The sequence below is a fragment of the Gossypium raimondii genome, chromosome 12, assembly GCF_025698545.1.
Source record: "Gossypium raimondii isolate GPD5lz chromosome 12, ASM2569854v1, whole genome shotgun sequence".
Taxonomy (NCBI): Eukaryota; Viridiplantae; Streptophyta; class Magnoliopsida; order Malvales; family Malvaceae; genus Gossypium; species Gossypium raimondii.
Window position 1 is genome coordinate 30,686,016 of NC_068576.1, and position 25,432 is coordinate 30,711,447.

The window sequence follows — 25,432 nt, forward strand, 5'->3', positions numbered from 1 at the left end:
GTACATCAAGTATGTACACATATCTCATTTAATATTTAACTTTGTCAAATTAAATTAAGCATAAGAATATTTCTATAATTATTTTAATTTGTATAATAGTTAAATATAATCCCAACTTTCTTTAGATTCTGATCACTTCAACCATAGGGTGTGACTTTATAGGCTTTTGCAGCATTGACAGTAATATTATAACATTTTTTAATGTTACAAACAGTGAGTGACATCTAGCAAATGCATCATTGCTACCCAACCTACAAGAAGTCGTGGTTTAACATGATCTTTCCATGATATTGCCATCATGTAGTATATCCATTTTCTCCAATAACTAGATTGGATACAAGTCATGAAACAATCACACATGTATAGTTCAATCTCTTGTTTCTTGATATCCTGAGTAGACTAAGATAAACAAATAAGTGTGATATCTGATATCAACTCATTTGAGCATGGCCATGCATTTCCAGACTCACTTGATTAGAAGGCTTAAGATATTACTCTCATTATGTATGATGGACAAATCCTATCTCGATCACTCATATCCAACATCAGTCTTTCTAGTACAATCATTTATGGAAGACATTTGACTATGTCAAAGCATATGACTCACAATGTTGGAATAATGGTGATCTCAAGTCTAAGGATTATATATACATTTATCACTATGAGAAATGTCGTGACTATTACATAATAATCCAAGAAGCACTCTCATGGTCTATTATATTGTCCTCTAACATATACTTACGTGTTGACCTGATATCACATATCTATAAAAACATTTGTCATCAATCAAGCACATAATCTCAATGCATTATTGTTGTCCAAGCCCACAATAATACTTGACTAAGGACATTCACGAATGATCACATCATTCTTAAGACTTTATCATTATATAGTTTATTTAACATATAAATAAAGACTAAAAACAATAGTGCCAATGTATTTATTATAAACTAGGTAAAAGTATGTTATCACAATCATCATATGATTGATCTTTGAGCATACTCCAACAATCTCCCACTAGCACTAAGACCAATGACTTATATATCTAATACTTGTTGGATCTAGTGCCCTAAGGTAGTATATTCATTTATACAATTGTAATTTTTTTCGAACAGATTGGTTAATAAAATTATTCATGAATTACATTAATATCCTTTGTATATTGTCCTCAAATGGTTTTTGCATGTAAAGAAAAATAAAAGCAAATATTAGTTCATTGGTTGTCTAACGTTTAACTAATACTAAGCAGTTTTACGTGGCCGAATCATAATACGAAAAGACAGGTTATGTTAGTATATGAACCTAAACATGCCTTTAGTCTAATCATAAATGAGAAAATTGATTGAAAGACTAATATGTTTGAGGTTAATATGAAATTATGGGGTTAATATGACATTATAATAAAGATCAGTTAAGTAATTTACCCAAAAAAAGTAGTTAATTAAAGCTCAAGGACTCACTAAGGACTCACCAAAGCAAATCACACAATACACACAATTATCATTCAACCGAGGACTCACCAAAATCAACTAAAAACACAAGCTTAAGCTAAATTCCCATGAAACTGAAATTTCGAAAGCTTAGCCGAAATGCAAAAATCTCAACACTTATTCCTTCCTACTACATGAAACTAATCCTAATCGACTAATTAAACATCTAAGAACAATTCCCAACCTTCAAAATACTCAAAAGTATGTAGATTCATGGATCCAAAATTTTGACAAACTATGGCAATTTTCATGAAAATTCAATAAAACCTTAGAATTCCTTAATGAAACTTTAAGGAGTGTTTAGAAACCTTCAAATCATATCAAAACGAGTTGAAAAACACTTTAAAACATCGATTTCATACTAAATCTCAAATTTCACCATTAACAACCCAAATTTCGACATTTATTCAAAACTTTTGATTCAATAGATAAAAACTCAATTTAAAAGGCTAGATATCATTAAAAACTAATAGGAAAATGAAATGTTATCTTAGTTGAAGGAGACACGAACGTTTGATTGAAAACCTAGAAAAACTCACAAGTTGTGTAATGGCAAAATCAATGGTGTTCTTGATAGTTTTTACAGAATTCTAAAGAGATTTAACACTTGGAAAATGATAGGAATAAAAAGAATTGATGTTTGGAAGAGAAAATAAGTGAAGGATGCTTGAGAATGCAAGGGACGACAAAAACAAAGAGAAGGGGAAAAGGTTTCATGAGTTTTCTGTAGGTGGGGAAAAGAAATAATTTAATTTTTAAACTTTTAATTTTTAAACTTTGGTAAATTTACCCTTTTGATACCCTTGACTTTAACCCATTTTTTTAAAAATAGTCCTTTATTCAAAATGAAGGGTTTTTGAACATCATTTTCAAAAATTGATTTAATTTTCTAGAAGCCATAGACGAAGACATTTCCGATTTACCATGCTACAAATTTTTGAACATATTTGAACTAAAATTACAAAATCATCTGTGAAACTTCTAGACCCAATTTCAGGATGTGACACTAAATTGAATAAAATAGAAAATAGCATGATTTATTCGGAATATGGTAGGAATTATAAAATGTAAGTTTGGTAAATGGTACCGAATTGAAATTTATGTGATGTTATAGAATCATATGTGTATATATGGAATTGTTGTTAAGAAAGCATATAAACGACTATGTGAATCAATAAGAAACACGCCTTAGGGGTCGAAACAAGTAAGAATAAGTCAATAGACTCTAGAAAGAGATTCGAATGGTAAGTTAAATGGATAAAAGATGTTGATTGAACATGGAATTGAATAACTTAATGTTAAAAGTATATATGTTTGATTCATGAATGGTATTGAATGACAAAATGACATTGATCGATATGAATTCGATAATAATATGTTGTATGGATTGATAATGTAAGGAATTGCTTTATATAATTTGATTGGATTATTGGTATCCTATTAACTATATAGGCTTATGCACATTGTGTGTCAAGATGTGCTTATGCGCCAATATGCACTTCGTGTGCCAGGATGCACTTATGTGCCAGGATGCGCTTATACGCCAATATGCATTTCGTGTGACAATTTTCCTAACTAGTGTATTGGTTTGAGGATTCGCGCTTTCGTCCTCAGACTAAGTCTAGGTAATAGAGAATATAAAATATGAACTTGATAATTGTTATTTGAATTTAATAATTATATGAAATGATATTATAAAATTGTATTATATGTGAATAGGATTAAAATTATATATATATGAATATATCATGTTGATTGTAGTTTAGATAGGTCAAGATAATATGAAATGTAATATATATGTATTGGTTGATGATGTAGGAAACTATGTTGTGGATTGAATGAATTCTTTTACCATAGTCATATTGAATTGTTAATTGAGATTATGTGTTTGATGAGGTAATCTAATGAATCAAGTAATTTAAGAAAGTTAAACTAAAAGGGATGAATAGATGAGGTGAAATGGGAATTTTTATTATGATATGTTATTACAATGTAAGAATAATATGTGTATACGAATTTGGCTAAATGTAAACTTGGTATCAGTTTGGTATTTAACATGAATGGTTTGTAACTTGATTGATTATGGAATATGAATTGATTGTTTATATGGTTAATCCTCTTATTATATTGATTTGTATCATGAAAGTACCACTGAGTTTTATCGCTCAACGTACGATTTGTTTATTCTATGCACTGGTATAGGTGATTCTTCAAGTGCCAAGTCTTGATTCAGTATCTAGCCAACAATCCTCGACTCAACAAAGTTTGTATAGTTCTTGTTTCTTGAATTAATGGCATTTATCGAGGATTACCTTGTTAAATGTTGGAAATGGTCAAGTTTGTGTAAATGAGTTGTGAATATATGGAAATGGTTTATAGCTATGCATGGGAAATATGTTATTGGTTTGCGAATTGTATACTGAACTATCTTAGGTGTGAGAATGATCGTTTTGTGGCCTTATGGCCACCCTTTTAGTCCTATGTTAACTTGGAAAAGTATGAAACTTGGGAGTTAGTGGATTGTCGAGAAAGTCAACTTCACACCTTGAATGTCGCAACATCAGGCTATCTCGTCACGACGTCAGCTTTGTTTTATTTTGAGAAATTTACAATTTGGTTCTCATGTTGGTAAGCTTGCATATTGTTTTCAAGGTCGTGACACCAAACCCTAAAAGCCGCGACACCAGCCTGAGAAGTTTTGAAAACATTACAGTTTAGTCCTTCTTCAACCCTAAGATAGTATTGATCTTTTGTAAGCTTGTATATGACCCAAAAATGATCATATATCGTGTTTTAATAATGTAATGATCATAATTAAATTTTTAATGATTAAATTTGAGTATTCTTGATTATAGTTACTCTGACAATGAATGTAGTATCTTGTAGTTTGGACTTGACAATCAAGTCTTATTTTAAAACAAAAAAATGAATATTTCAAAATAAACAGTTACATATTGAGACCTAAATTAAAGAAATCAATAAATTTTGTGACATCACTTTAGTAAGTATACATAATCATTTTGAATTATTAAAAAATACATTTAAAGTTGTTCATCATAAAAATATTAAAACCAATGACATGTCAAGTAACCAATAGTACACTTGTAACAATGAAAACTATGCAAGAATCCAAAATTTCTCAAATTTACCAATGTAGATCACTTTATAATCTCTATTAATATTAAAATTTTTACCGAGTTTGATGTCACAAGTCAACGGGATAAAATGCTACCAATAGTGCACTTGTTAGAATGAAAATACTCATACTTTAATAAATTATATTATTTGAGGGTATTTTATCGTTTTATATCTTTTATATAAAATAGTATTATAAATAGACATAATAAAATTTCAACCAAGCCTTTGTAGGCTTCAACACTTGTACTTTACCATTAAACCAAAACCTCATTTATTATTTATGTTATTTTTATAAATATATTTCTTACATAACTTTATTTTCCACTTGTGTGTCATAATTTAATATATATGATTATATACTGTTAATTGATTCATGGAATTAAGTTTGAGAGTTAAGGGCATATTTTTCACATAATCTTTACACCTTTTCCCTAATTAAGTAATTTTAAATCTTAAGTATTTTAAACATTAAAGGGCTTTAAAGAAAGTAGGTTATTTACCAAAACATTGGATAAATAACTTAATTTCTTAAGTAATTAAAAATCGTGGAAAAGTTACTTAAATTTTAAAGAATGGATTTAGATGGGTGGTGTAGTGCAGTGCGGTGCATTTAGTTTATTTTTTGTTTCATGCTACAATATCGCAATAATATTTAATTTCACTACCACCGCTGTTTTTACACTAATAGCAAGTAAACGCACCGCTCATCTAAACTCACATTAAATGTTACTTAAAACATTAAAGGGTTTTAAAGAAATAAAGAAACTCATAAATAACGGAAATTTACTTAATTTCTTAAATGTTACATAAACATTAAAGGACTTTTAAAAATTAAGTAACTCAAAATAATGAGAAAATTACTTAATTTCTTAAATGTTACTTAAAACATTAAAATTCCTAAATCTTGCTGAATTACTTAATTAAATCTTGGGTAATTTACTTAATTTCTTAAATGAGACTTAAAATATTAAAGGATTTTTAAAATAAATTAATTTCTAAATCTTGGGTAAATAACTTAATTTTTTAAAGATTACTTAAATCATTAAAAGGCTTTTAAGAAATCAAATAATTCTTGAATCTTGGGAAAATTACTTAATTTCTTAAATGTTACTTAAAACATTAAAAGGATTTAAAGAAATCACGGAATTTTTAAATCTTGGGTAAATTATTTAATTTCTTAAATGTTGCCAAAGGAATTTAAAGAAATTAAGTAATTACTAAATCATGGTAAGTTATTTAATTTCTTAAATGTTACTTAAAACATTAAAGGATTTTAAGAAATCAAATAATTCTAAAATCACGGAAAAATTACTTAATTTCTTTTAGGATTTTCATATTTTTGTGTACGGTTAATATTTTAACAATCCAACCGTTTGATTTGTCAATTTAATTATATTTTTCATACTTTTAAATTTTAAAACTAATATGATATATCTATCATATTGATATAAAATAGTGTATATTAATATTAATATTTATTGAATGGTTGATTTTTATATAAAATTAATAGTTAATTTTTTAATTTACATCAAATTTGACATGCATGATGGTTTATATAAATGAAATATAAAATATGACGCTTAGATAGTTAAAATATTAATCGTACAAAAATATAAGAAAGGGATGGGGGGAATTTTAGTTTCTTTAATATTAATATATTTTATATTTATTTAATATTAAATTTAAATTTAGATTTATAATTATATTTTAGAATATTTTTATTTTTATATATTTTTAAATTTATAATTATATTTTAAGAATATTTTTATTTTTATATATTTTTAAATTTATTATTTTATTTTTGAAAATATTTATGCATTTTTATATATTTCTTTTAATTTACTAGAATTAGGACAAAAAAGAGACCATTTGTAAATTTTGAGATTTAATTTTTTTAAAATTATGATTAAATTTATATAACAAGTAAAAGTTAAGGGCTAAATTTGTTACCACGCCGATTTTCTTACCTGCCATGTCAGCTTGCCGTTTGTGATTTTAGCGGGAGTGACCAAAATGACCGAACTATGTAATGTGAGTGTTTAAATTGAAAATTTTTTATTTTGAATGCTTAAAATGAATTTTTTTTTTTAATTGTGTGACTACCTGCATAATTTACCCTTACTTAAATCATAAAAATGTTGAGACTGCCGGTGGCCGCCGTTAAGCCGTGACAAACCGGTGGTGATCTCTGCATGATTTAGTTTGAGACCCAAAAACAATTAGGGAGTGAAACAGAAAAGGGGAAAAGTAATCTAAGAACAACTTCTATTAATTTGAAAAAAAGGTCTATTTTAACTTATGGTCATGCCACCTTTTATACAACTTTGATTCAGTCCCTAACTAATTAACCAACTAACAATTTCTAGTTTAAGCTACCAACTAAACATTAACTAACCCTTCAACACTCCCCCTAAAGTTGGAGGCTGATAAAGATCTTTAACCTCCAACTTGGATATCAAATACTCATGTTGTTGAACACCAAGTGCCTTTGTCGTGATATTCGCAAGTTGCTCATTAGTGCGCACATATTGAGTCCGAATTAACCCATCTCGTATTTTTTCTCTGACAAAGTGACAATATATTTTGATATGCTTTGTCCGTTCACGAAACACAGGATTTGCTGCGATTTGAAGTGCTTCTTGGCTATCAGAAAGTAGTAAAGCTGGACCAAATTTGTCAAAATAGATTTCTTTTAACAAACCATCCAACCAAACTATCTCAACAGCTTCGATGCCATACTCCAATATTCAGCTTCAGCTGATAAGCGGGAAACTGTACTTTGCTTCTTCAATTTTCAAGAAACAAGTGAACTCCCAAGTTTAATACAAAACCCCGTGATAGACCTTCTTGACATAGGGCACGCGGCCCAATCAGAGTCACAATAAGCAATAATTTGTGCTTTGTTTTCAGTTGCTAATAAGATCCCTTACCCCGGGCTCTTTTTTATGTACCGAAAAATATGAAGCACTGCTTCATAATGGGATTTCTTGGGTTTTTGCATAAACTGACTCAAATATTGAATTGCATATGAGATATCTGGCCGAGTGTTTGTTAGATACAACAACCTACCCATAAGCCTCTGATACGTCAATACATCTGATAGCAACTCACCATAACTATCTACCAAATACACAAGCTCATCGTACTTGGCTGTGGTGAATTTCTTATTTTGCTCAAGTGGTGTGCCAGCTGATTTTGCTTCTCCCAGCCCAGCATCTGATATCAACTTCAAGGCATACTTTCGCTGACTTAAAATGTTGCCCTTGCTTGACCGTGCTATCTCAATACCAAGGACATATTTTAGTTCTCCCAAGTCTTTTATTTTGAAACTCTTATGAAGAACATTCTTTAACTCATCAATCATCCTAATATCATTTCCTGTATTTAGTAAGTCATCTACATAAACAAGCATCACAACAATCTTATCACCTTGGTTTTTTTTTGAACAAAGAATAATCATGCTTGCTCTGAATATATCCACTATGTATAAGGGCCTCAGTTAACTTCAAATTCCACTACCGAGATGCTTGTTTCAAACCATAAAGAGATTCGAGTAAATAACAAACTTGATGCTCCCCCTGTTTACGAAAACCCTCCGGAAGATCCATGTAAACTTCGTCATACAAATCACCTAAAAGAAATGCATTATAGACATCCATCTAAAAAAGCGGCCAATTATGCATGGCAGCAATACTAATGACAGCTCGAACAATTACTTGTTTCGCTACCGGGGAAAAAGTCTCTTGAAAATCCACCTCAGCTTTCTGCCGATAACCTTTACCAACAAGCCAAGCCTTAAATCGCTCAACTGAGCCATCAGATCTATACTTCACCTTATAAACCCATTTACAACTAATGGGAACCTTACCAAAAGGCAATGACACTACTTCTCATGTGCCATTTTCTTCCAAAGCTCAAATTTCCTATTTCATAGCATCAATCCATCTTGAATCCAAAATGGCCTCTTAATAAGTTTGGGGTTCAGTGATAGAAGAAACATTAGCAAAAAAAAGGGGTATGATATGGTAAATGAGAAATAGAATAAAAATTAGAAATAGCATACTGACTTTATTCAAGTGCAGCAGTGGATTGGTTAGAACAAACATAGTCTTTCACCCATTGTGGTTGTTTAGGAAGGTAGGAAGTGCGACGTAACAAAGGTGTAGGTGTCGTTGACACAATGGGTGACTCAGAAGATGATGAAACAAGTGGTACAGAGGAGGAATGAGGTGATGGAGAATCAAGTGGTAAAACCAGTTTATTAGGTGAAAAGGAAAATGAAGTATCAAGCTCAAGAAAAGCATTACTATCTGTTGTACGGAAGAGAAAAGGAGAATGGATAGAAAGTTTAAAAGAAAATATTGTTTCATGAAAAATGACATCCTGACTTACCAAAAAACTTTTCGTGTTGAGGTTGCATAGAATGTATCCCTTTTGGATAGTAGAATATCCCATGAAAATTGATGGTATCGCTCTTGGTGAAAATTTGTCCCGATTATGAGGCGTGGTGGCGTAGCAAAGACAACCAAATACTTTTAAACACGAGAGATCAGGTGATTTTTTTTATAAAAAACCTCAAAAAGTCTTTTCCAACCTAAAAGTGGTGTTGGTAAACGATTAATAAGAAAATAGGTTGCTATGACACACTCACCCCAAAACTTGCTAGGTATGTTAGACTAAAATTTTAAAGCTCGGTCCACTTCAAGTAGATGTCGATGTTTACGCTCAGCCACCCGCATTTTGTTGTGGAGTGTGCGTACAAGAACTTTGACGTACGATGCCCACGGTATGGAGAAAATCAGTATGCTCACTCTTAAAAAATTCCTATCCATTATCACTCCGTACAATTTTGACACTTGCTAAAAATTGATTTTTAATCATGACAAAAAAAATTGCTTGATTTGTATAAGAACATCACTTTTCAAACGTAAAAGATAAACCTAAGTCATACGGGAGAAATCATCCACAATGGTCAAGAAATACCTATGCCCACTGTGGGTTGAAACCCTATATGGACCCCACAAGTCTAAATGAAGAAGAGAAAACACTGCCTCAACCCAAGTTTTTCTTATTGGAAAGGGCAATCTAGTTTTCTTAGCTAAAGGACAAACAGAACACTAAAGTATAGGAGTACTATCCAAAAAATTACATGGTTGTAAAGGCGTTCTACTTAGCCTGGAAATTAGTAGTAGCAGTTGTGTCAGATGAAATGTTACCCTTGGTTACTACTGAACTTGACAAAGAAGTAGGTTGAGAAGGCTGAAGGACGTACAGACCACCTTGTTCTTTACCAATCCCCAGCATCTTGCCACTTGAGAGGTCCTGAAATTTGCAAAAATTAGGATAAAAGGAAGTAGAACAATGTAGGTCTTTAGTGAGTTTAGAAATTGAAAGTAAATTGTAATGAAAGTCTGGTATATACAACACATTGGTAAATTAATACTAGGAGAAACAGTGCAAGAACCAATGTGTGTTATTAGCGAAGATGATCTAGTAGGTAAACGAACACAAGATAGAGATACACATGGAACAACAGATTACAAGGTAAGACTATACCTGCCAAGCTAGTTTCTGCCAAACTCGCAGTAGGTACCGTCGAAGAGTCTTTGCTCAACAAATTCAATAGTTGTTGATATTGAGCTGATGTAAATACCGGTGCTTACACCTTGAGGAGCACTAGATGAACCAGCTTCAACAACCTCACCTACAGATTCAACTGCAACCACACTATTCACAGAGCCAGCTGAATCATTTACCTTCTTCCTAGTGAACTTAAAATCAGAAGGATACCCAATTAGTCTGTAACAACTCTCCCTTTTGTGTCCCTTGATTTTGCAATGGTCACAAACACCATTAAATTTCTTCTTGTAAGTCATAAGAGTTGAATATACCGACGTTGGATCCGAGGCTGCTGGTCCTGAAGCATTAAGTCTTTGAGACTCCAGTACCAACATAGATATGCCTGATTGACTGTAGGCAATGGGGTCATAAAAAAAATTTGACTCCTAACAAAGTAATAGGTATCATTTAGACCCATCAAAAATTGGAACGATCGATGTTGCATAATATGATCGGCATTCTGCTTTGAGTGTCCACAACAACCACAAAAGGAAAAAGGAACCAACACATCGTACTCGTCCCATAACAATCTCAATTTAGTGAAATACACAGATATAAACATAGTCCCTTGACAATAAGAGGCAATCTCACGATGCAAGAAGAAAACTCGAGAGCCATCGACCTTGTTGAACCGTTCACCAAGGTCTGTCCAAACTACCTCAGCACTTGAAGCAAAAACAACCCTTACTGAAAGATCTTTTCTAACAGTGCTTAAAATCCAAGACAACACAATAGCATTGCATCGATCCGATTATGGATGCAATTCAATTGGCACTAAGTCTCTATAACAGGTACTATCGACAAGACCTAGCTTATTATTTGCCAACAACGCAATTCGCATAGCTCAACTCCAAACAGTGTAATTTTCAGACCCAAGAAGCTGATAAGAGACTAACTGTGTACCTGGAGTATTGGATGGATGCAAGTACAATGGATGGTTAAATCAACATTGAAATCTAATGGAGTCATCATTCTCTCTCAAACAAAGAAGACTAACCACAGATAAGCGAAAAAGCTGACAAACGAAGAGAAATGTTCTCGCGAAAGAAACTATCGAACAAAGATTGAAGAAGAGAGACACAGCTGTCGGAGAAAACCAATCGCCAGTGGCTTTGATACCATGTTGAGACCGCCGATGGCTGCCGTTGAGTTGTGACAGACTGGTGGTGAGCTCTGCGTGATTTAGTTTGAGACCCAAAAACAATTAGGGCGTGAAACAGAAAAGGGGAAAAGTAATCTGAGAACAACTTCTATTAATTTGAAAAAAAGGTTAAATTTAACTTACATTCATGCCACCTTTTATACAACTTCGATTCAATCCCTAACTAATTAACTAACTAACAATTTCTAGTTTAAGCTACCAACTAAATACTAACTAACCCTTCAACAAGAAAATTCTTAATTTCTTAAAGATTACTTAAAATATTAATTTATTTTAAGAAATTAGGTAATTCTTAAATCATAGGAAAATTACATTAATTTTATAAAGGAAACTTAAAACAATAAAGGTTTTTAAGAAATAAGTAATTCCTAAATTGTGGATAAATAACTTAATTTCGTAAAGGCTACATAAAACATTAAACGATTTTTCTTTTGAAAATTGATAATGAACTAGTTTGGATTCTCATGTGATGTACAAGCCAATTGTGTATTTTAAATTTATAATATTTTTATAACATTGGTTTTTCAAAAAATTAATGAATTTCTTCAAAAAATCATTAATGAATTGAAAATGTAATGTAATTAAATATTTTAACTAATTTAGAATTAGTTTTATTAATATTTAATTTTAAAATATTTAATATTAAAATAATAAAATTCATTATGGTTTGAATATTAATATTAATATATTATAATTTAAATAATATTATTATACTTTTTATAGATTATTTAGGGTTTTATATATTGTTAAATTAATTTCTTTTAAAGTCAAAATTGTTAATATTCAATTTTGAAATTTGATATTTATCAGTGGTCTACTTTAGTAAACGAAAGCAATTAACTCTTATTATTTTTGAAAATATAAAATTAATTTGATAAATGTTATTAAATTGTGTCATTTTTTAAATATATATATATTTAAGCTTAACAATTTCATATTCAAGTTAATTCAATTAAATAAAATCTTAAAAGAAATAGATAAGTTATTTAACATATAAAAATTATAAAGAAGAATTTATTCAAAAGGCATGGAATAATTTAAAAATAAAATAAAAAGGCAATGAGTAAAAGTAATTTACCCAAATTGTAAGTAAGTGACTCAGATAGATAGAGAGTGCCATACGTCAAAAATTATAATGTGAATATGATTATTTATTTCCTTTTTTGGAACCTCATATTGCAATAGTATATATATACTATTTTAAAAAAAATTCATTTTATATCCGGTCGGTTAATTACAATGAAATAATTTTAAGGTTAGATATAAAATAAATGTATATGAATATTTTATACGAAAGTGTGAATTGTTAAAATATAATTTAACAAACTGGTAAAAGAAAATATTATACTTAATTAAAATTAAATGAGTTACAGTAGAATTTATTAAATTTAAATGACAATCACATAGATAATTTAATTCGAAATATGAATATTTGATAAAAAGAATAATAGTTGTATGATATTTAACCTACATATGCAAGTTGTAGCAGAATTAGTAAATTGAATATGTAAAATATTATAAGTAATAATTTATTATAAATTTATAAAAATATTAGAGACTAAATATGTAAAATTGAATTATAAAGTGAAAGCAAATTGTGAAGGACTGAAGGTGTGATATATTTATGCGGAGGGTTTTCGTTGTTATTTCCCCATCCAATTTTGGTAAGCAATTTCATCTTCCATTAATTCATTAAAGTTGAATAAACAACTTACCATTTTAAATTTAACAAATATAGAAAGTTGACCATAAACTTTATGACTATATCATTCATCAATCTCCAACACTTTTTTTTACATAATAAATCCTGTGTATTTTAGGAAAATTAAATGGTTTAAATTTCTTTAAATTACTAAAATAGTTATTTTAAAATGTCATAAATGAAAGTTTGAATAACAATGCTATTAACTTCTTTACATTTATTTCATTTTAAAATTTGTGCCAAACGGAATGCATTAAAAATATAAGGGCTAAAATTGTAAATAACTAATTGTGATTTAATTACAGTGCTTTAAAAATTTCAGAAATCATTTAAATTGTTTAAAAAGGAGACTAAATTTGGTGGATACAACCCAATTTACATATTAATGGTACAATTATAAGATAGAATACAAATTGTTTCCATAATTACGTGATTAATTTTAGGCAAACATGTAACTGTGACATGTAGGATTAGTTTCCTAAAATGCTTCTTCAAATTGCTATAATATATGAACATATTAGTGTATAATTAGTTATAATCCTAATAGAAAATCTATCCAATTTTAAATCTAATAATACGTTGTTTAATAAGTAAACTAAAATAATATAATATGTGGAGATGGTAATATTAATTATAATTATAAAACAATCATTGTACCTTTAATTAATAATAGCGTAAATTAGTACTTATATACATATAGAAGTACATATTTATTGTATTTAAATTAAAACATTCATTTAATTAATTCATATTTTTAGATATAAAATATTTGCTTATTGACTTTTGGCAACTAAGTGCATTATATTGGAACCACCACCATTTATTTGCAAAATCTTAGTATTAGTATTATATCGAATCATCACCATTCATATCAATAATATATAAATAACTTTAAACTATAAGCGCTCTCATTAATTTCCACAAAGGAAGAAATTCTTAAGAACTTGTGAAAACTGTGAAGAGACTGACACTTAGGGTAAGTAATTGTCACTCATTTATAGATATGAGAATGTTTTATGGTCAATGTGGGATTAAAATTGACTTTTTAATAAAAATAGGAAAAAAATTGACACTTATTTATAGGGAAGCGTGAGTATGAGAGTGTATTCTAGCCAATATGGGATAAAAATTAAATTTTAAGCTATTAAAATTAATTTTAAAGAAAATAGTGAAGAAGTTAGCTATGAGAGTATTCTCTAGTGAATGTGGGGTTAAAATTAACTTTTAATAAAAATAGTGAAGAAGTAAGCTAAGGAGTATTCTCTAAAGAATATGGGGTTAAAATTATCTTTTAATAAAAATAGTGAAAAAGTGAGCTATAGGAGTATTCTCTAGCCAATGTGGGATAAAATTAACTGCTTAAGGAAAATAATAAAGAAATTATCACTTATTTATAAGGTCAATGAGCGATGTGGGAGTGTTCTTTAGTTAATGTGAGGCTAAAATCAAACTTTTAATGAAAAATAGTGAAGAAATTGTTAGTCTGAGATATGAGAGTATTCTCTAATCAATGTGGGATTTAAATAAACTTTTTTAATAAAAACGGTAAAGAAATTGACACTTATTTATAGGGTAAGTGTAAGCATGAGAGTGTCCTCTAGACAATATGAGATTAAAATTAACTTTTTAAGGGATCAAAATTAATTTTAATGAAAATAGTGAAAAAGTGAGTTATGGTAGCATTCACTAGTCAATGTGGGATTAAAACTAACTTTATAATGAAAATAGTGAAAAAGTGAGTTATGGTAGTATTCCAAGTTCCAAGAGGAAGTCTGAGCTTCTTCACTATGTTGAGATGGATGACTTGACGTCAAATGTAGTAGTCATTTTGGTATATATCTGCATTTAAGGAGCTTATTTTTTAGTCATTTTAGTATTAATTAGTGTGTTTTCAGTATTAAGTAGTTAGTATTAAAATTTAGTAAAATAAGTATTTTTAACACATTTGTGAGTGTTAATGACCTATTAGGCCGACACAAGCCTTAGGTAGTTCTAATCTGTTAATTTGAGTGTGCAAGATGGTGAATTAGGGCGTAACGGACGTAGGCACTTGGGGCAAGTGTTGCATAAGCTTTTTGAGCCACTAAAAGATGAAACGGACCCAAGAGCCCATAGAAAGCATGTCATGTCACTCCATGCAATGTCTATGGCGTAACATAGGACCAACGTGGAGCCCAAGCCTTTCGAGGTTATTTTTGCCCATACAATCAACCTTATATGAATGTCTAGGACATGTTGAAGACCTAATAAAGGCTGCTAGTACTTCTATAAATAAGATTTTAGGGGTTTGATGTAACTAAGTCGTGTTAGACGCATCCAAAAAGCCTCGCAATTTGGGAGTAGGATTTAGATTTAGTTTTCTTTTATTTTTTAAACACTTTGTTCTTCTCTCTTGGAATCAATTTCAATCCAAGATTTCTTTTATTCAATCGAATTTATTCAGTTTATTTTCCTTTGCAAGCGATGAGATTCGTTTTCCCAATCGATAGATTTGCTATTCCTCTCTTAATCGATACAAATCAAGAGTCTTCTGTATCTCTTTTCTCTTTCGGTTTATTCGTGTCATTTACATGTTTAAATCAATTGAGTTTGAGATTATGAATACCATGAGTATTTAATTCTCTTATGGGAGATTAGCAAGTGGATGGGGGAGTGATTAATTACTACCAAATTAGTTGGTATAAATTATGTGTTCTTAGACACTAGGCTTGACAACCTTAGGAAGTAATCAATTGTTAAACGAGGTCGGGAGATAAGTTTGTTAAGAAAATTATAATTTATCTTGGTTGAGAAAGTGAGGTCAGGAGATAAGTGAGTCTTAATCAATTAATTAATCAGTTAGAGTCCAAGAGGTAATAATTGGTTAGTTAATAGCTAATTCACCCTAAAACCGGAATCTGAATTTAATTACAACCCCTAGAACGAGAGTTAATCTTCCTGATTGGTTTAATTGCTTTAGTTATTTGTTTATTTTATTTTTTTATTTATTTCAATTATTTATTTCTTTTATGATTTTTTGTTATATAGAATTTAATTATTACTATTTGTACTTATTATTGTACAGAGGTTTTCAATAGATTTAATTCATCCTCCTTTGGGTACAATCCTTGTAATACTTACTTGTATTCCGTTGTAACACAATACAATATTACAATTTGAATCGTATACTTGTGGACACCACTGCTTTATTTTTTATATTTTTTGGTGTAGTATTTTCTAGTCAAATGTTCGCACATTTAGCGGGGATCAAGTTGTTGGCGTCATTGCCGAGGAGGTTTCGACATTAAATCTGAAAACATTTTTACAATTAATAAGATAAATAGGAAAGTTAAATACTATAGATACAGTATTTTTATTTCTTTTATTTTTAATTTTTTGTTATTTGTTTAATTTCTTTTTAGTTTGTAGGTTGTTTATAACCTGAAGTGGAAGCACCCCAATCGAGTCATATTTAGATCCTGAGTAGATTATTAGACGCCATCATCAATTGATGAATACTAATCCACCCATGGTAATTAATCAACCTCGAGAGAATCCATTGTTCGATGATCCATAAGAACGACAAGAGAACATCCTTTTAGAAGTTCTAATGGATCAAAGCACGTTGTGCTACTATGCTTTACCTACACTAGATGCGATGTGAGGCAGTATTGCAAGGCCGACGATTAACGCCAATAATTTTGAAATAAAGACGGCCACAAACTAGATGATTCAAAATACCTTGCAGTTCAAAAGGACATGGTGGAAGATTTGAACCAACACTTGAAGCGGTTTTTACAATTATGTGCCACCTTTAAGTACAGTGGAGTAACTGATGATGTTGTACGTCTTCGGTTATTTCCCTTTTCTCTGTGCGATAACGCAACTGATCAATTAGATTTATTAGAATCAGGTTCCATATCCATGTGGGATGATTTAGCAGAAAATTTTCTTCACAAAATTTTCCTAATTAGTAGAACCATTCAGCTTAGGCGAGAAATCGTCAATTTCAGGCAATATGAAGGTGAATCCTTGTATGAAGCATGGGAACATTTCAAGTCAATGTTAACGAAGTGACCACACCATGGACTGCAAGTGTGGCTTCGAATCTAAAATTTCTATAATGATGTTGGCAATAACATCAGATCCAACCTAGACTGAGCAGCCGAAGGATCGATCATGTTCCACACATACGAATGAGCCTATAAAATCATAGATGAAATGGCTATGAATTCATATATGTGGCCAAATAAAAGATTCACATACAAATCAAAGCCTCTAACGGTAAAAGTGGTCAATGAAGATGATCAGTATCAACAGATCTTAGAGAAGCTCAACCATTTGGAATTGACTATCAAACCAAAAAAACCGAAGCCATATTCTAAAAACCAATCGTAGGAGGTGAACTTCATAGGTAATAGGGATCAATATCCCTATGCAAATACCTACAATCCCGATTAGAAGGATCATCTAAACCTCAAGTGGGGAGGCAACCAAGGAGGTGAAAATCAAGCACAAAACCAACCAAATCCTCCTTACCAATCTCCACACTTACAACAAAGGTCGGTGGGTAATGATAATGATGCATGTGGTCAACGATTCGACTAACTAGAAAGGGAGATGAAATCGATGAAGACGAACATTCAACAAGTCCAAGCCACATGTGGACGACTTGAATCTCAAATGGACACCATCTGTAAGTAGCTGAGTCAGCTAATGACGATGTTTCAAAAGTAAAATGGCCAAAGTATCCCCAATAAAATGGACAATTAGTCAAAGCTACGTATGAACCATTGATAGAGCGACAAGTACCACTATCGGGTAGTATCAGAAAGAGTCATAAAAAAAGGCTTTACATTTCACAACATTGGAAGCCCCAAGAATATTCATGTGGTTATTGTAGTGGGCAAGATGATCTTCCGGGTCACCCACCTCATTGTAAGAGAGCTTCAGAAATTTGAAAGAGGCAAAGAAATTATGAGTCAAAACAAACGGGGCCAAAGGTTCTTTGGCGAAACTCCACGAGGTTTCATCGAGTTTAGAACCTCTGACTTCTTGTAGAAAATTTCAACTTGATGGTTGTTATTTGATAACTCTTGAAAAGAGTTATAATTCATGCCTTTAGATTAGGTCAATTGACTGTACTTAAGTTAACTTAGTTGTATTTTAGGATATTATTTTAGCATTTTTAGAACGTTGCATAAGAAACTTGGATGGTGCTTAAATATTATTATTTGTTACTTTTAATTGCTTGTGGTAGGGTTGTGTTTGGTGGTTTGGCAGGTGCAGGTTGAGGAATGGGAAATAAATAAGTGAAGGTTTGTCAGGGAAAAAGGTTGGACATTTTGTCAATACGAATGTCGTGACAATTATAAGAAGACTGAGTCAACAGTCAACGCATACCAGTTTCAGACCAACTGCACTTGTACCAGAAAAATCTGCCTAAACAATAGGAGAAAATAATCTTGGGTTGTTGAAAAAAGAATTCAAAAAGAGGAGAAGATAAACATGGGTTGTTGGATTTACACTAGGGAAAAAGCTATAAAAGGCCATAGGAGGAAACCCTAAACAATGAACAAAAAAAGAAGAGATCCTTAGGCAAAAATATAGGGTAGCGGCTGAGTAGAGACAGAAAGAGGAAGACGAAAGAAATCTCTCTCAACCACCGCATGACACTGTGCCGCTGGAGGGTGAATTGGACACTCGAAAGCTGTCTTCCCAAAGTCTTTCGTATTTCTTACTTTGTTCTTCCGTGAATTGAATGATGAAAATGGTGTTGGATGTTATTTTCGTTTTGAATTTTATGTGCCAACCCATGAGCTAAATCTCATCAGGTTGGGATTACATGATGAAACTTTTATTTTCTTTAATGGTTGAAGCATAAATACAAATCAATTTACTGTTTCATTCAATTGTTTTATTTCTAAATTGTATGTGTGCAATCCCTAGACATAGACGACTGTTTGATATGTCCATAAGCTAATTTAATTCTGAAAAGGTTGGATTAATTGGATTGATATTGAATGATATGAGAAAGTACTCGACAGATACTTGTAGTAGACTATAGACATAAAGCAATGTTCAAACAGAAGGAGAACAATGCAGGGTACCATATTAAGGGTTATAGACATGGGCAAGGTAACTTGAGGTTTATGCTCTCAAAAGAAGCAGACCATTTTAGAACTCTTTTGAGCAATAAATCGCAGTATGATTTAGCTAAGGCATTATTGACAGTAAGGGTAGATTCTTAGTAATCCCGACCTTCCAAATCAATATCGTATATCCTTTATTCTTTGTCATAGTATTTTTGTCACATCATTATTAGTTATTTACTGGATCGTTTACATGATATTCCCATATTAATTCTCATAATTACCATTACATTTCTACTCTTGTTTTGCCATAACATTCCTAAGTATTCATTAATTCCACATATTGCATAAATCATTATTCCTTTAGTTGCCACTGCATACTTACTATAGCTTTACCAAAGCATTAATTGCAATATATTATAATAACTTGACCACTTTTATGCCTCAATTCGATCCTCGTGGGAACGATACTCACTCATCACTTTATTACTTGATTCGACGTGTATACTTGCACAAATCGTATATCATTTCACATGTGACACTATCTACTTCACAACGGAAGCTACATTGCTGCAGGTCCCCTAATTTGGATGATTAACAGGTTGAACTTCTTCCATGTCTTCAGCACCACTATTGTCCTTCTGGTTCCTACAAACAATTAACTGAGTTGAACCTTCCAGATGGAGAGGATGAGGTAAATTGGTATCCTTGGAAACATCTTTGGACACTCGTAGTTCTGAAATTAGTTGCTCGTTATGAGCATTCTTCAAATTTAATAGGCATTGGCACTCTTGTTGCTCTTGAAATTGATGTTGTTGGGCCAGAAGCAATTCTTCTATGAGATGCATCTTCTCCTGCATCTCTTTGGCTTAGTGTTGAGGGCTAGAGGCTTGTTGTTGTTGGGACATCGATCGATATGGGTGGCAGTGGCAGTGGTTAAGAGGGAGGAGTCACTAGATGGGAGAGAATCTATTGCAAGAGTTAGTCTTTATGATCTTGAAGAGGGGTTCTAGAAAGAGGTTGGGTACCTAAGGCAACTGGTGGGATGGCAATGACGGTGTCCACCAGGGGAACAAAGAGAGAAGAATTAATGAGGGCCATAATTGGATAAAAAGCTTCAAGAGGGCAAAGATTTGATTAGTTTGTTGTTTGAGTGGTAGAAGGATGGTTTTGACTTGAAGGGAGCTCGTTGTTAATGAGGTTGCCACCGATTGCTTGAGCAGAGGAGTTGGTAGGGTTGTTGGACTTGGTGGGCTTTATAGGGTTGTGAGTAGCATCATTCTGAGACGTAGGCATCATACGGTCCACACCCACTGCACCAATTGTTGATACAAGGTACAAAAAGGGAAGATAAGGAGATAGGGAGGAGTAAGTGGTGATTCTGTGGAGGCCGGTTCACCAAAAAAGGCAAAGAGCCGGAAAGGAATAAGAGGAAAAGCTGATTGTTTGGAAAGAGAGAGAATATTTGGGCAAAGTAACTTTAGGGCTAGAAAAATCAATCCCTTCTTCAACGTTAGAAAGGTATAAGAGAGGTTCTCTTGTCTACTAGTGTAACGTGGCAAGATAAATACTCAGTCCCACCAAATGCGTAAAGGATATTTATGATCGTGAATGGTATTCATGGTGGGGCCTATCCTATTCTTTATTCAATCAGTACAAGGTTGTTATAACCAAGTGAACCCTTCATTGACTTGAGGTTGCTATATTCGTGGGTGCTTATCTCACCATTAGAGAGTGGGAGGGCTTGTCTAGCGGGTGATTCCGACAATGAAAAGACATCATTCCTATAGATAGGACGAGTGATCACCCACGACATTGTCCTAAGTGAAGTCAAAAGAGAGATCAGCACCATCTATCATGTTGACACGTGTATTGATGGCGAACTGACATAACAAAAATCTAAAAGAGATATTGGAATCTTTCCTTCTATTCATCTAAGAATGTAGCAAAACAAGGAAAACATAAGAAAAACGAGTGAGCAACAAAGCATAAAAAACTTCGATGGTAAACGTAAAGCTTGTCGAAAGAGTGGTATTCCATGTAATTTCAATAAAAAGTTAAGTCTATCATCGAGAAACGCATATAAAAATATATAAAAGCAGAGACTGATTGATCTCATTACGTGCTGGTTAGTGTTTTCCATACAGAATACCAATTCGGTGGCTTTCTATCAGTTTTGCTGTGAGAGCTCCCTCAATCCCCACAGTTTTCTCCTCTCAAACTCTAACTTTTAAAACTTCGGCAAAATCACCTTTGTTCTTTTTTCTTTTTGGTGTCAAGCATGGAAGACCGTAAGGAGGTGAGTTTTTTTTTCTTTTTTGGGGGTTTTAGCCTCCGTTTTATATTGTTGAGAAAAAAGAAAGGAAATTGAGCTCAGGGTTGAAGCTAAACTACATGTTTATCTTACTGGGTATGTATATTCTTTACCTTAGTTCCATGAAAAAATCGATAATCGTAGAGTTGAAAAAAAAGATTATGGTATAAGTGCTTTATTTAGTCTAAATAAGCTTTTAGTCCCTATACTCTTCTAGTTTTTAAAATTTAATCCTTCAGCTTTGGTTGATTTTCTTACTGTGTCTAGAGATTTGTGCCTGTTGGCTAATGCTATCCGGCGGTGTGATGAATTCTCTGCCACTGAAATTTTAATTCACAGCTTTTAAAATAAATATCCTTTTGACTTTTGAAACGCAATCAACACTTTTTTTTTAGAGCTGAAAACTTGGTTCAGACTTCAGACTTTCAGCATTGGGATTACTTTTTAATTGCAGCTTTTTTGAATCTCCATATCTGCTTTCTATGCCACCTTTTTCTTTTGAGCCAATGGTGAAAGAGAGGCTTTGAGCAGTTATGGTGTTTTTGTTAATAAAATTTCAGAACTGTTGAATAAAATGGAGCAGCAGATTGTGAATGTGGGAATTGGGATTTCATTGTTTTGAACTACCAACAAATTTGGTTTTCTTAAATACTAGTGATTGTGATCAAACAATGCTGAAGTTAAAAGCATGGAGGTAGAGTTAATTAAGGTATTGATTTGGTTGTGAAACTTGAAATAGAAAATTGGAGCATGGCTATCAGTGCCACAATTTGGGGACTGGGAGCAGAAAGGGCAAGGGCAGCTGCCAGATTACTCACTTGACTTCTCAAAGATTAGGGAAATGAGGAAGCAAAACAAGAGGGAAGTTTCAAGAGCCAGTCTTGGGAATGAAGAAGAGTTTATTAACCCAACCGCCACCACTGTTACCACTGCCCCTACTACAGATGATCACCACCATTACCCTCCCACTCATCACTCTCCAACCGTAAGTATAGATTTCATTTTCAAAATAATAGATCAGATTAAAAATGTTTAAGTTGATGAGTTTTCATGTTATAAATTGAGTTAGGGTAAATTAGTCACAGCTTAAAAATCGATCTAATAATAAATTTAATTCTAATTTTATATATTATATTAAGTTAATTATAATTTTAAAAAATTAACTCTTTTCTCAATTTAATCTTAATTAAAAAAATCGAATAAATATATAATATAAAATAAGAATTAATAAAAATTGGGCTGCTCTTTTGTGGGAGTAATAAAAGTCATTATCTAGAGGGGTTTCATGGATTTTCTTCTTTTGTGTTTTAATATGATTTTGGCGTTTCCAACGTTGATGGGTCTTAGATGGAATTTGGGTTTCAAATCAATTTCAGTTGGCTTCAATGGATTTGGGTAGTTTTGCAATCTAGGGTTGATTTCACCGAAATCGATGGATCGTTTTGCAGGATCTTTTGTAGTTAATTTTGCTAAATAGGGAACAGATGTTTGGAAGTGTCATTCCAAATTTGAAAAAACTTCATTGCAGACTTAAAACTCTTCAATGAAGAAAAAACATGCTTTTCCCCTTTTTGGTCCAGTAAGGAGGGCTAGATTAAAGCACTAGACAAATGTAACTAAGAACCGAAGATGATGAAGATAATAACTTGTTACTCCCCGAAAGAGAAACCCAATTTTTTTTACTATTTATTTTATTATATATTTTTAAATAATATTTATACATTTTATATGTTTATTTAAATTTTTTAAAATTAAGATAAAAATAAAATAATATGTAAATATTGGGAGTTAATTTTTCAAAACTATAATTAAACTGACATAATATGTAAAAGTTAAGGGCTAAATTTATTATTATATTAATTTTAAACTGCAACCTCACTCTCCTGTTAATAGTTTACTACATTTAATGAAATACGACTAAAAACACAAACTTGATTAATCAAGTGACCAATTTAATAAAATTTATAGTTGAGTGATAAAAAATAAATTCATAATTGAATGACCTGTAATGTAATTTACCCATTGAATTATTCGGATTTTCTAAAACTGATTAATTTAGATTTTTTTTTAAAGAAAAAAGCATTCTTTACTTATTTTATAATAATAAAATATAATTCGTAACATTTCCCTTATAAAATATCTCAAAACATAGCTTTTTCTAGTTTTGGTAGGTAGCTTTAAATAGGGGGGACAATGACATACGAAAGTTGAGTGGCATATGCATGTGCTAGGGTGGTGGGGGAAGTGGCTTAGTTGGGTCATTTAATCTTTTCTTTGATGTTATGCTAGCAAAGTGGGTAGCCAATAATCTTTAGCATATAGCTTGGACCTTTAATAAAAAGGGATAATGATTTACTTTATATAAAAAAAAGTTATATTAAGTTTTCCTTTTTCTTAATTTTTAAATTTAGATAATTTATTAAATCACTTTAAAATTTTTAAAAGATTAGACAGATAGATTGATTAACCTTAACTCTTAATCCCTCCTTCTGGTCAATAAAATGAGAAGAATGTTCTTTTTTGAGTTAGAGTAGTTTTAATTTGACAATTAAGTCTATTTTGTTCCATTAATTTAAATTCTAATGTGATATTATGATATTATACACACTTATCACTTGGAAATATTTTTAACTTTTATAATTTCCATTTAATGATATGAGACAATTTGAAAGTGTCAGTTTTATATATTTTTAAATTGAGAGATGAAAACAAATTAGACTAAAAATAGCATAGTTTGGTGAGATTGAGAAATGACAAATTTGTGATGAGCAGGGTGTTTAGGAATATGTGGTTCTGATGACAGACAGATGAAGATTTAGAATCTTTTTACCAAATTGATATTTTATTTAATGATAAAGGTACATATAACTCCGAGATGAGATCTGGTACCTCTCAATGATTTTGGAAAAACATGACACCATTAACGTTCAAACTCAATTCACCTCGTATGTTTACAATATGTCTTTAATGGTTTATCTTATGAATGCATCATGGAGATGTGTGCCAATAGATAGGGAAAAGTGCTGCCTACACTTATAAATCAAAATCTAATTTAACATTTATGGTACAATATATTAGTGAAAATCAAATATATCATATCTTTGTTTTTTATGAGACAAAAGTACCTTTTGTTATGATATATTTATAATTTAAGTGAATGACTCCTTCAAATATCAACACAAAAAGTTTGAACTACTTATTTCATTGAATTGTACGCTGGATATGTTATCCATGTTACACCTTCCCTAGGTCACACGTAAGTGCCAGTGTTGTTTTCTCCATCCAAGTTATGTTGAATGGCAGTGGGCACTTTGGATCGTTCGCTGTTGGAAATATTTTATACAAAGAAAAACAAAACATCAAGTTTGGCAACTTGTGCTCTGTTTCTTATTTATATCAATATTAATATTTAGCTTTATATTTATTTATAATTAATTATGTTTTAATAAAATTATTAATATTTATTTATAAATTTATTATATTCAAAGTTGATATTATCATATTATTATTTATCCATAGTATATAAAATATGTTTATTAAAAGTAGATAAAATATTCACCTTTTCAGTTAATGACCACATTGCATTTTGATTTTGTTGACAGTCGAAGAGAGGTATCTTTAGCTACTTCAACTGCTGCATCAAAGCCTGAATCTGATGAGCAATCTCTCCTTCCCTTCTCTGTTTTTGTGTTTGATCCTATGTATTTGGTTTGCCTCCTGCATATCGTTATGTTTATTAAATTTGCTGATGATTTATAATAACTCAGTGAATTTTCTTTTTAACTATTGTTACTGATGTTATTCGAAATTATAAATCTAATGGAGAAGTGAGTCTTGAATTGAGAACTCTATATGTAATTACGAGGTTACAAGTTATACTAATCTGATAATAGGACAAAAGAAAAATAATTAAAATATATATATAAAAAACGTATA

The 25,432-nt window shown here is 31.2% G+C and overlaps 1 protein-coding gene, 1 long non-coding RNA gene and 1 other non-coding gene across 4 annotated transcripts; 1 reads left to right on the forward strand and 2 right to left on the reverse strand.

Moving 5' to 3' along the window:
* Window positions 1-9,484: 9,484 nt before the first annotated feature.
* LOC105763668 (uncharacterized) lies at window positions 9,485-11,608 on the reverse strand. 2 transcript variants are annotated; one of them, XR_001124366.2, is made up of 3 exons: window positions 11,533-11,608; window positions 10,185-11,420; window positions 9,485-9,950 (listed from the first exon to the last, which is right to left on the reverse strand). It is a non-coding gene; the product is annotated as an uncharacterized LOC105763668 (long non-coding RNA). The 2 variants fall into 2 exon arrangements; XR_001124365.2 differs by lacking the exon at window positions 11,533-11,608 and having other exon boundaries at window positions 10,185-11,522.
* A 5,467-nt stretch (window positions 11,609-17,075) lies between these two features.
* Window positions 17,076-17,181, reverse strand: LOC128035716 (small nucleolar RNA R71). The gene has a single exon (XR_008192267.1). It is a non-coding gene; the product is annotated as a small nucleolar RNA R71 (small nucleolar RNA).
* A 3,981-nt stretch (window positions 17,182-21,162) lies between these two features.
* Window positions 21,163-25,342, forward strand: LOC105763669 (uncharacterized). Its single transcript, XM_012581964.2, has 3 exons — window positions 21,163-21,481; window positions 22,236-22,481; window positions 25,099-25,342. Exons 1-3 carry the CDS (start codon window positions 21,464-21,466, stop codon window positions 25,144-25,146), a joined length of 312 nt encoding a protein of 103 aa, XP_012437418.1. The 5' UTR covers window positions 21,163-21,463; the 3' UTR covers window positions 25,147-25,342.
* Window positions 25,343-25,432: the final 90 nt, after the last annotated feature.

Excerpts from the sequence above, each read along its gene's own strand:
- LOC105763669 (XM_012581964.2), top strand. Across the intron at positions 22,482-25,098 it reads CCACTCATCACTCTCCAACC|TCGAAGAGAGGTATCTTTAG; the intron begins GTAAGTATAGAT and ends TTTTGTTGACAG.